This window comes from Astyanax mexicanus, chromosome 17, assembly GCF_023375975.1.
Source record: "Astyanax mexicanus isolate ESR-SI-001 chromosome 17, AstMex3_surface, whole genome shotgun sequence".
In the NCBI taxonomy this organism is placed as follows: Eukaryota; Metazoa; Chordata; class Actinopteri; order Characiformes; family Acestrorhamphidae; genus Astyanax; species Astyanax mexicanus.
In genome coordinates, this window is record NC_064424.1 from 7,014,876 (window position 1) to 7,026,491 (window position 11,616).

Here is an 11,616-nt window from a genome sequence, read left to right on the forward strand (position 1 = left end):
CAGGATCTTAGTTAAACAACCCCTATTCTGCAGATGTAAGGCTGCAACTACTGATTATTTTGGTAGTCGACTAATCTGATGTCCCCATCTCTAAAAACAATAGAAACAGCTGAACATGAGATTTAAAAGCCATTTAAATGTCTAGAGATTATTTAAATGGAGAAAATACTGATATTTAGTGAGTAAATATGTAATCTGTTGGGTTTGGGCACTTTGGAGACACTAAGTTAGGTTCAACCTGTGTGAATAAGCCATTTCCCCATCTCCCCATTGCACTTCTGTCCCCAGCACTTTGTGTAATGCGGTACTGTTACAAACAGTTACAAATGAACAAAATTAACATTAAATGTTTACCTTTTTCTTTCAACTAAACCTCAAATTAAAAGAATTACAGAGCATACAGAGTGCTGTTTAATGTTGTCTGTGCTCGTGGATGCGTGTGTGTGTGTACACCCAGCAGAAAGAGAGTGGGTTAACATTTGTGCGGCAAAGAAAAGATTCCTTTATTTTTTAATCTTAAAATTTTGTCTAATGGTCTTCTTCCTAATATTTTCATATTTTTTTGCTCATCAGAGAGAAACTTCTATTTATAAAACATAAAAAAACAAAACGTTTTGCTTTCACTTTCACTTTAAGGGGTGTTGGAACAGGTTTTAGGGGAGCTTAAGCCCCAGTATAAGGGGTGGGCAATATTATATCGTATACAATATACCGTGACACAGATATTAAAAATCCATATCGTGATGATAGGGATGGTTTGTCTTAAAAGTAGTCCATTATTTACTGTGAAGCTTTAGGTGTATTAATTGCATAATTAAGTTTTAGTTTATAGTTTTTGTTTGCAGTTTAGTTTATATGCATGAAAATACCCTATATTTTTTGCTGCATTATATTATATTATGCTATATTATTTATTTTGACACATTATGATTATACTATTATACTGTTATACTATTATACTATATTCCTGAAATTAATTAATTATTTTTCTTTTTTCCTATTTTGCCAAGTATATCTTTGTCGCAAAAATACCCTGAAATATCATGATATTATTTTAGAGCCATATCGCCCACCCCTACCCAGTATATATTAAAAATATAAAGCCTCTGAACCAGACACTGCTGATCACAATTACCACCCCCCACTGCACTGTCCACTATACAGGATAAATCAAACAGACATTATATAGTTAGCAGAAAGCACAGTGCAGTGCCAACACTACACTCATTACTGAATAAGTGTGGTGAGGGCAAGGTGTGGATGATTGCAGATGATTAACTGACACAGAGTACACATGAGGAATGTTAAAAATCCTCACAACTTCAGAAATGGAATGTTTCACACCCACAATCAGGCCTCACTTAGACTCATGATAATTCATGTCACCTTGCTTTGAGCACCCTGCCCAGTGTTCATCTTCACTCATAAGATAGCGCCGAGTGGTCCAGCGGTCTAAAGCGCTGCCACTATGAGCAGGAGGGCACTCAGAGGGAGCAAAATTGGCCCTGCCCCCTCCGGGTTGGTAGACAGCACTCTCTCCCCACATCACTCCTAGGGTGATGTCTGCAGCACAGGGCGTCTGTGGGCTGATGTATCGGAAGCGAGCCGCTGCGCTTTACTCCGAGCGCACTGGCTGCTCTGCAATGCTATCAGGCAATGCAATCAGAAGCGGTGTCTGGCTTCACATGTATCGGAGAAAGCATGTGCTAGTCTTCACCCTCCTGGAGTGTTGGGGCATCAATAGTGATAGGGGGAGCACTAATGAGTGGGTTGGGTAATTGGCCGTGTAAATTGGGAAGAAAAAAAAATTCACTTATAAGAGAACACTTCACAACTTATACAGGTGTAGGCTGTGGGAAGCTGTTAACTTATGTAACATTTAATAATCAATTTTCACAGCTTCCGCCTGCATTTTTTTAAACAGCAACAGTGCTTGTGAATATATCCACACCGATGGGCGTGGTGGTTTTAAATGAAGTGTGTTCAGGTAAATTTCTGGTGTATTGCTGTATTGACATGGAAGACACACTGACTGGAAATACCCTGGGCAGACTTCAACAATCAGATGTTCATAGTTATCTAACATGCATACACCCATGTTATGAAAACATTGACACGCAGCAGTTCACACACCCACCGTGTATTTTCAGCTTATGTAAATTTCACTCCAGACAGCATGAAAGTGAAATGTTATGTTAAAATGTTATTAATAAAAAAAGCTATTAATAAAAAAATATGTTTTAATACAGTGGATAATGCGAAACCCTGCTGAATACAACTTCATTACTGTAAAAAAACAAAAAAAAAACACCTTTAATAACTGTCTAGAAAGATATGTTAAGGTACATAACTGCATAAAATGTGTGTGTGTGTGTGTGTGTGTGTGTGTGTAATGACAAATGTATGTAAAAATGTGAACTAACCTGTAGATAAAACATTTTTTCTCTAGCCACAGAAACAAAAGGAAGAATAAAAATGGCCTTGCGTCTCGTCTCTAGGACTCTTTTCAAAATCAATAACTCCGATACCAGAGTTTTCCCAGCGCTGGTTGGAGCTGAAAGAGGGAGAAAAATATTATATTTAAAACATAATTTTATCATTCATTCTATAACAGCTTGATTTTTATGCATCAGACAATATTCTGATTTCTACAGAGATTATTGGCAACCAGCAAATTCCAAACTACTGCAATGTCTATGGTCATAATTGAACAACTTTACTGGCAAATTTGGTTTCTAACACTACACAATGCTGCAAAACATTTTTTAAATAAATCTTTGTATGTATTGCTGCAAGTAGAAAAAATAGATTTTTTGTAATAAGCGACTGTCCTAGGGATGTTACGCTCATACAGAGCATCAAAGCAGCGTCGACACTTGGTGCTGCAAATTGTAACAATTATTCAGTGCCTCACTTTAAACGTGAGTCATGTAATAACAGTAAGCACGTCTACGTTATATCACAGAAACCTCTGTAAAGATTGAAATAACCTAAGTTTTTTTCACAGGGTATAACTGGAGAAGCCAAAACATTGTTTTTGTTGTTTCCATTTATCATAATTTCATATACTGTATATAAAAGGAGCTGCCTTAACACCAAAAGAGCAAAAAAATAGATAAAACACTTTTAGCCTTACAATAAACATTGTTTAATATTTTTATTACCTCTGACCACGATTAATATGAGATGAGGAAACATCTCAACTGTAAATTTATTTAACAGACCCAACTGATCTTTAATTTTGGAATGTTATTCATGTCAATAAGCTTCAATAAACACGTAACTAAATGCAAATTGTCACCAATGCAGTAAAAATTATTTACATTTTATATATACTGAGGAAATAGCCCAGCATTAATTTTTGCATTCAGAAAAAAAGTTGTCAAGATCCCATAAAATATAATCTAGTTACCTGAATACACCAGGTTCTTGCCCTCCAACACTTTACCCAAGGTGAGGCACTCTGCCTGCCATTCAAACATCTGCTTAACCCCCAGACTCTGGTACTTCTCAAGCACAGGCTTGGGTAGACCCCAGCTGGACAGTAGCAGCTTGTCAGACTGATCAGCAGGAATCGCCATATGAATGCTGTGTGCTGTTTAAAAAAATAATAATAATAAATAAATAAGATAAATAAGATGACTATAGTCAATATAACTAGAGCAATAAAAATACTGCAGCTGGTGAAAATAATAGCAGAAAACTGTTATGTTGAAATATTTAATTACGAACATGCAACTTGTTTATGATTAATGCAACAAGCAAATGATGTTTTACACAGTATGGAAAATTGAGTTATTTCACTCATAACATCACAGAGCCTAAATGAAACTAAGCAAATAAAAAATATATAGATTTATTGAGATTTATTGAGTATTGCAGAATCACAGTATTGTGTTATATTGGGAGACGCCCTGTGATTCCCATCCCTAATTACCAAAATACAATACAGTAATAAAGATATGTATTTACTTTAAACATATGAATAGAAGGTGTGTTAGAAGTATTAGAAGGTGTTATCTAGCGTGCAAAAGCTTACCTGCATGTGCCTGTGATCCCCCCAGCACGCTAAGCTCCAGACCAGTTGGAGGAGTGAGCACAGAGATGGACATGTTCCCATGGGTTCCTTTCTGCAAACCGGATCTTTCTTTGGCAGCAGCCAAGTGTGCTGGATTAAACAAAATATAATCTTTTGCTGTATTCTTGTGGCCATCTGGGCTGATCACTGACTGCTCTCCTCTGAACTCTAACTTTGACCGTCCGTTTGATGCATTCAAGCTCTTCTTTTTATAAGTGGCTACTTTCTGAGGTGAGCAGATTTCTGGACCCTGCTCAATTTCTGCATCGCGGTCATGCGTCTTCTTTTTTGTTTCACTGAACAGAAGCCTCTGTGCCAGGTCCTTCCAATCTTTTGCCTTTTTCGTATGTGTTTTAGCTTCTCCACAGTCTTGTAAGGGCGATGCCAGCTCTGTGCTTGAAGGTCTGATATTTTCTGTATCTTGCATTTGTGGTGGTCTGTGAGCATTTTCTCGGTTTTCATACAGGTGAGGCATCTGCTGCTTCTTCTCATTTTGCTACAAGCAGAAATAGACTCATCAGATCAAAACAACATGTACTGCATGGCAAAAAAAAAAAAAAAAAAAGTCTCCACCTGGATTTAGTAAATGATGTGGGGTTTATGCTGCAGTTGCTCTGCAGGTTTAGGTTAAGCAACAGTATGTGCTGAAAGAATGAGGTCAGCTGACTACCTGAATATACTGAATATAGACCAGGTTATTCCATCAATGGATTTTTTCTTCCCTGATACACACGGCCATATTCCAAGATAAGACAATGCCAGGATTCATGGGGCTGGAATTGTGAAAGAGTTCAGGGTTCAGGGAGGATAAGATCATCATTTTCACACATGGATTGAGAGAGTTCACCACAGAGTTCAGACCTTAACCTCAGTGAGAATCTTTGGGATGTGCTGGATGGAGAAGTGCTGCTTTGTGCAGTGGTCAGACACTACCATCATCAATGCTGCTGCAAGATCTTGGTGAAAAATTAATGCAACACTGGATTGAAATAAATCCTTTTTTATTGGTGGAGGTGACTTTTTTTTGGCCAGGCAGTGTACAAGAACGTTCTGGTTAAACACCTGAAAGCACTACAGTTAGTGAGATCAGCTAAAATGTTCAGAACATGAGTGTTCTATCAAGTTTTGTTAAACTTTTATATTAATTAAATAGTAAAAAAGTAGTAAAAAAAATAATTCACTAAAATACAGAAGTTAAGCATAATATTAATATTGTGACACCTCCTTTTTTCTATAACTATTATCCATTTTTGCAGCTCCACCGATCACACAGGTCCCTTTGTAGTTCTATAATTACGGACTGTGATCCTGTATCTGTTTCTCTGCACGCTGTAATTATAGAAGTACAAAGTGATCCTATTATATCAGTGGATTGGTGTCACAATGTTCTGCTTAATCTGTGTACATCACAAATAATTCATTCAGTCCTGTAATAGCACATACTTAAACAACTGACAACATGACATTACACAAACTGAGTGTGAGTGTATCATTGTCACTGCATGATTGGACTGAATTAATATTTTCCCAACACCTGCTATCTGAGGCAAAATGTCATGCTTCAAATGGCACAATACAGAAATGTATCAATTTGTTGCCTTTATTATCTATGTCTTACCTTGCTTTCTTTTCTGTGGTTTTCATTTTCAGAGGGCTTGGGCTGATAAAGGCGATTTGACTGTCTTGTTGTAGGTTTCTCAGCAGCACGAAATCTGCCAGACACAGGATAATACATATACAAAGAATATTGCTCTGAGAGACAATCACAGCTCCCCATAAACCTCATATTTTTGAAGCTGGTATCTCTGATGACCCTATTCTGGGTAATTCTTGCTCCTACCAATGAGAGCCAGTTTTATCCTAACACTTTTGATGGCCTTTGCGACTGCACTTGAGGATACATTTAAGTTCTTGAAACTGACTTTTGAATTGACTGACCTTCATTTCTTCAAGTCATTGTTTTTCTTTTCTTTACTTAGTTGAGTAGTTCTTGCTTCTCATAATATGAATTAGAACATTAGGGGTGGGAATCGATTACTATCTCACGATTCGATTCGATTCCGATTTTGGGGGCCACGATTCGATTCAAAATCGATTTTTGATTCAAAACGATTTGAATTATAAAAATTTCTGCTTCTGGCTTATGAATCTTATTGAAAAAAAAAACCTCCATAATATACACTGGTCCTGGAGCAAGTAATGTGTTACAAAAACAATAAAATGTGCAGGAATGTGGGTCCTCAGTGACAGAGGAATCACTGGGATATCACAATGACGTTAATGAACAATAAATAAATAATAAATAACACTGCTTTATTACCAGGCTACTAGCGGTGGTGTGTAGGTGACGCTGCTGGGCTGATGTGATGATAGCAGTGGAGCGCTAAAGTTCAGGAGCAGCTGCTGATTAACTAGTTAATTTAAGGTCGTTGTATTTCTTCAGAAAGGGGGCAGGAGGTGGAGAAATTAATTCATATTGTCCATTCCTTAATTCCTCTGTGATGAGGAGCTGAAATGAGCTCTGATTAGCTTATTGTTATTTTTCCGTTCCGCCTTAAATGCTGCAGCCCGCAGCCACCTGTAGCGTTATTTAAGGTGGAACTGGAAAGTTAGCTTGTTAGCTAGCTAACAGTTACTGAAACTAACTACTAGCGATCTTTTTTATGCTTGTTATGAAGCATTCTGCCATAAAACATTGAAACTACACGTTAATCTAAGGTAATATAGTGCTTGTTCTGCCATCTTACCGGTGATTCTCAAACACCTACTACGCTCTGTGTGGGTCTGGAAGACCTCGGTTTGAAGGGACAAGCGGGTTGCCAGGTCCAACAAAAATACCCAGCCCAAAATCAGTCCAAAACCCGCCCCTCAGAATCGATTTTGGGACATTTTAAATCGATTCTGAATCGTAGTAAATGAGAATCAAGATTCTTATGTGAATCGATTTTTTGGCACACCTCTATAGAACATTCCTCAAATAGGGATATTCAGTGTATACCAACTCAATACAACAGATGCTCTCAAACACATTAAGAGGTAAGTAATTTAAGTAATTAACTTTTGATAAGTTTAGCACAGCTGTTAACTCAAAGCCACTTCAGGTGAATCTAATCTCATCTAAGATGTAATCTACGCAAAAAGTATATCTGAAATATGAAACATATTCTGGTTTAACACTTTTCTGCACACTAAATCATTCCATACGTTTTTTCTTAATAGTTTGTATGATTTTAGTATTAAATCTACATTGCAGAATATTTTAAAATAACGAAAAAACACACAGAATGTAAGGTGTTTAAACTTTTGATTGGTACTGATACAATAATACAAATACAAATCTGTCAGTGAACAACTCCCACCCCAGTAAATGCAGTTTAGAGGAATAAACACTGGATTTTCTTACCCATTCTTCTTTATTATTGGATGTTGTCCCAAATAAAATGTTTTTGGTGCTGAACTGGTCATTCCACCAGCTGGAATCTGAACTTGTAAGTTGTTCTTCAGCTCCACATTTTATAAAAACACATTTTAACTCAGCGGTTTTACAGTAAATCACAGAGCACTGTTCCTGTAACCACTGAATAACCTCAGATAGCCACGAGTTTCTGCTGTTTATCGTCACTTTAACCGGTTACGCGAGTCCACCAATGTTTAAACTAGTGTTTAAACATCACACTGGGAGTCTCATAGCGCTAATTATCGCGGAAATAAAGCTTAGCGCGTGTTTGTATAAAAGTACGAAGCGAAAGTTTGTAAACTCGATTAAAAATACAAACAAATCTCCCGCCGGTGCTCCTCAATAGCCGTCCCCCTAACTACACGCGCTGCGCTCAACGCGTTCCGGTGTCCTGTCCAGTTATGCAGCCCAACGGTATGTCTTTAAAAATATGAGGCAGTTTGTAATGACCTCTCATTGCCACAACTTTACCATGATACAGTGTTTTTTGTAATCAAAATATACTAGCTACATCTACTGGCAACATGCTGTAATATGGTGCTTCTTTAGATTTTTTTTACAGTTAAATATACACTAGGGTAGCACGGTTTGATAAGGTAGCACAATTCGTCAGAACACCGGCACTGCGCATGCGCTGAAAATATTTTTAAAAATGTTTTATGATAATATCAAATAAGATAATCATTTATTAGTCCCACAGCGTGGGCATTTACAGCGTACACTCAACACAGAAGAAGAGAACCGTATTAGCAACATAAACTATAATAAATAATCAACTTCACATGAAAAAGCTGTAAAAAAAAAAAAAACACTTTTAGAAGGCTTTGTAAAAAGAAAAAGCTATTTTGTAGGCAATTCAATCCGTGTATCATTCGTTCATTTGATATTCAATTGAGAATCAAAATCGGAAAATTGAAAAACCAATTCGTTTTTTCGTTTTTTCGTTTTTGAATATAATACCAAAAAACGAATAACGGCTTGTATTTTGTATTTTTATTTGGTTATCCAAACAAAAATTGGAAATTTAAAAAACGGACCAGGAGCCGAATTTGATTTTGATTTTGAACTTGACCCATTTGTGTGCCCCGGAAGTTACTGATTTGTTTATTCTTGGTGGGTTTCTGTTGCGCGGGAGTTCACTGCAGTGTTATCTACACAGTCTGTATTGCTGTAGGCTTTGGATGGAGTTGAGGATGGAGAGTTTTATCTTGTTCAGAGGAACTAAACGCGTTGCAGTGAAAGAAGACGATATGACAACAGAAAAAATCGGCAGGATCTTTCAGGTGTTTGTCTAACGTTCCGTAGCTAAATGTCATATTTAGTTAATGTTATTCTGTGAATTGCCGCCTACATACTTTTTTATATACGTTATGCTGCCTACAGCAATAAATCAAATTCGGCTCCTGGTCCGTTTTTTAAATTTCCAATTTTTGTTTGGATAACCAAATAAAAATACAAAATACAAGCCGTTATTCGTTTTTTGGTATTATATTCAAAAACGAAAAAACGAAAAAACGAATTGGTTTTTCAATTTTCCGATTTTGATTCTCAATTGAATATCAAATGAACGAATGATACACGGATTCATTCCCAAGTTATTTATTAATAATGCATTATTATTATTATTATTATTATTATTATTATTATTATTATTATTATTATTATTATTATTATTACTATGTAAAATAATACAAGATAAAATTCATCAACGTATCTACAATATTCAGTCCACTCGTAAAATAAGATCATAGCCTGTTTATAGGAAGCCTACTCACTTACAAAACCCTCCCCCAATAAAAGGAAAAAAATTATAGTTATAAAAATATATTTAAACATATCAAATATGTATTTTAAAAGATACTTGGTTATTTTGTTTGGATTTTGCCAGTATTTGCTATATTTTTTGTGCTATATAGCCATTATTTATTTCGCATAGGAACCCATTTATTTTGAACTTCCCCAGGAGTGCCCTCTTGTGGTCGACCCTACCTTCCTTCTCTCTTCCTCTCTCTCCCTCTTCCTCTCTCTCTCTCTCTCTCTCTCTCTCTCTCTCTCTCTCTCTCTCTCATTCTCCTTGGTCTTAGGAATTTTAATGTGCATTTTACATCACAGATATTTATCTTTGGTTTTAAATATGCAAGGAATTACAGGCATAAGTGTGAGGTGATGAAAACTAGCAATGTACACAAGCAGATGGTTAGTCAGAGCCCGAAAAGAAATTTTTTTATTATTATTATTATTATTATTATTATTATTATTATTATTTAAAAAAAAAATCCCTTTGGTTTAAAATCCACCCCCCCCCCCCCTTCTCTCTCTTTCTTTCTCTCGCTCGCTCTCGCTCTCTCTCTTCTAGCTATTTCAGTGTTTAACCTGTAGGTGGCGATATCAGCTCTTGCAGTAGTAAAGCTCCACAAACACTGGTGGAAGAAGAATCTGAATCTTAGTGAGCTGGTGGCCTGCAGGAGTAGAGTCCTTGCACAAAACCCTGAGGTATTAAATAAGAAATTGGTGTTTGATAGTGTTTTAGATAGTGATCTTACATTACTAGAATTCAAACAAGCCATAGAGAGATCTGGCCGAACATCCCCTGGTAAAGATAATATCTGTTATGATATGTTTAAACATCTCACAGACAAATCTCTTAGTATAATTTTGGACTTTTATAATGAAGTTTGGACAGCAGGGCAACTTCCGTCAGCTTGGAAATTGGCCATAGTGGTACCAGTAGGAAAGCCAGGAAAGGACTTGTCTGATACAGCTGGTTATAGGCCTATTTCTTTAACTTCACATTTAAGTAAGCTTATGGAACGCATGATAACAGAAAGGTTGTCCTACTTTCTTGAGCGTCAGAATAGCTTTTCTCCTTATCAGAGTGGTTTTCGTAGGGGCAGAATGACAATGGACTCAATCCTAGGTTTAGAAGCGGATATCAGGAGGGCTCAGCTTTATAAAGAAGTGGTTGTTGCTGTATTTTTTGATATTGAAAAGGCTTATGATATGCTGTGGCGAGAAGGTCTGCTAATTAAGCTGTCTATGCTCGGAATCGGAGGGAGGATGTACAACTGGGTAATGGATTTTTTAATGAATAGGTCCATACAGGTCAGGGTGGGTACTTCATGTTCTAAAGTGTATTCTATTGAAAATGGGACTCCGCAAGGCAGTGTCTGTAGCCCTATTTTATTTAACATTATGATCAATGATATCTTTTCTGGGGTTAGTCCTGACATAGCAAAATCTTTGTATGCAGATGATGGGGCTCTGTGGAAGAGAGGGAGGAATCTATCCTTTGTTAAGCGAAAGATGCAGGAGGCAATTGTTGGGGTTGAACACTGGGCAAATGAATGGGGATTCAAGTTATCTGTGGCTAAATCCCAGGTCATCTATTTTTCTAAGAGATCAAAAACAAATGAACTTGGGCTTAAATTGTATGGTCAGACTCTGGAACAGGTGAAGGTAATCAAGTTTCTTGGTTTGTGGATGGACTCGAAATTGACCTGGAAGCATCACATTATGAAGATCATAGACAAATGCAAAAAAGGATTAAATGTCCTTAAATGCTTGGCGGGAAGTGACTGGGGGGCTGACCGTTCCTCTCTCCTGTGCATTTATGATGCTCTAATTAGATCGGTTTTTGACTATGGCTGCATGGCCTATAGATCAGCTGCTGAGTCTAACCTAAAATTACTCGATGTAATTCAAGCACAAGCTCTGAGATTGTGTTGTGGTGCAGTTAGATCCTCCCCAGTGGCTTCTCTACAGGTTGAAACAGGAGAAATGCCTTTGCATTTAAGAAGACTTGCATTGTCTACTGTATATTGGTCCAACCTGAAGGGGCACATAGAGAGCCATCCAGCTGTGTCTGTTCTACATGATTGCAGTGCTCCTCTTCATGGTCCCTCAAGGAGTTTTGGGTGTCTGAGCAACTCAGAAGCAGGCGAAATGGGATTGCAGGCTCGTGCTTTCAGCAGTACTGTTCCTATATCAGTGGTACCACCTTGGCTGTTCCCATTGCCTAGGGTTGATTTTTCCCTCCTTAATAAAAAATGGAGTGATGCAGGAAGTACAGCTGTTATGGTAG

General features: G+C 37.2%; 1 protein-coding gene across 1 annotated transcript in view; it reads right to left on the bottom strand.

The window, feature by feature from the left end:
* Positions 1 to 7,998, bottom strand: part of polq (polymerase (DNA directed), theta) — a 37,700-nt gene extending 29,702 nt beyond the window's left edge. The window contains exons 1-5 of the mRNA XM_022676009.2: positions 7,482 to 7,998; positions 5,697 to 5,790; positions 4,040 to 4,574; positions 3,413 to 3,595; positions 2,424 to 2,554 (exon numbers count right to left, since the gene is read on the bottom strand). Coding sequence (XP_022531730.2) covers positions 2,424 to 2,554; positions 3,413 to 3,595; positions 4,040 to 4,574; positions 5,697 to 5,790; positions 7,482 to 7,543 — 1,005 coding nt within the window. The 5' untranslated portion in view covers positions 7,544 to 7,998. The remainder of the gene's footprint in view (positions 1 to 2,423; positions 2,555 to 3,412; positions 3,596 to 4,039; positions 4,575 to 5,696; positions 5,791 to 7,481) is intronic.
* Between the last annotated feature and the right edge of the window lie 3,618 nt (positions 7,999 to 11,616).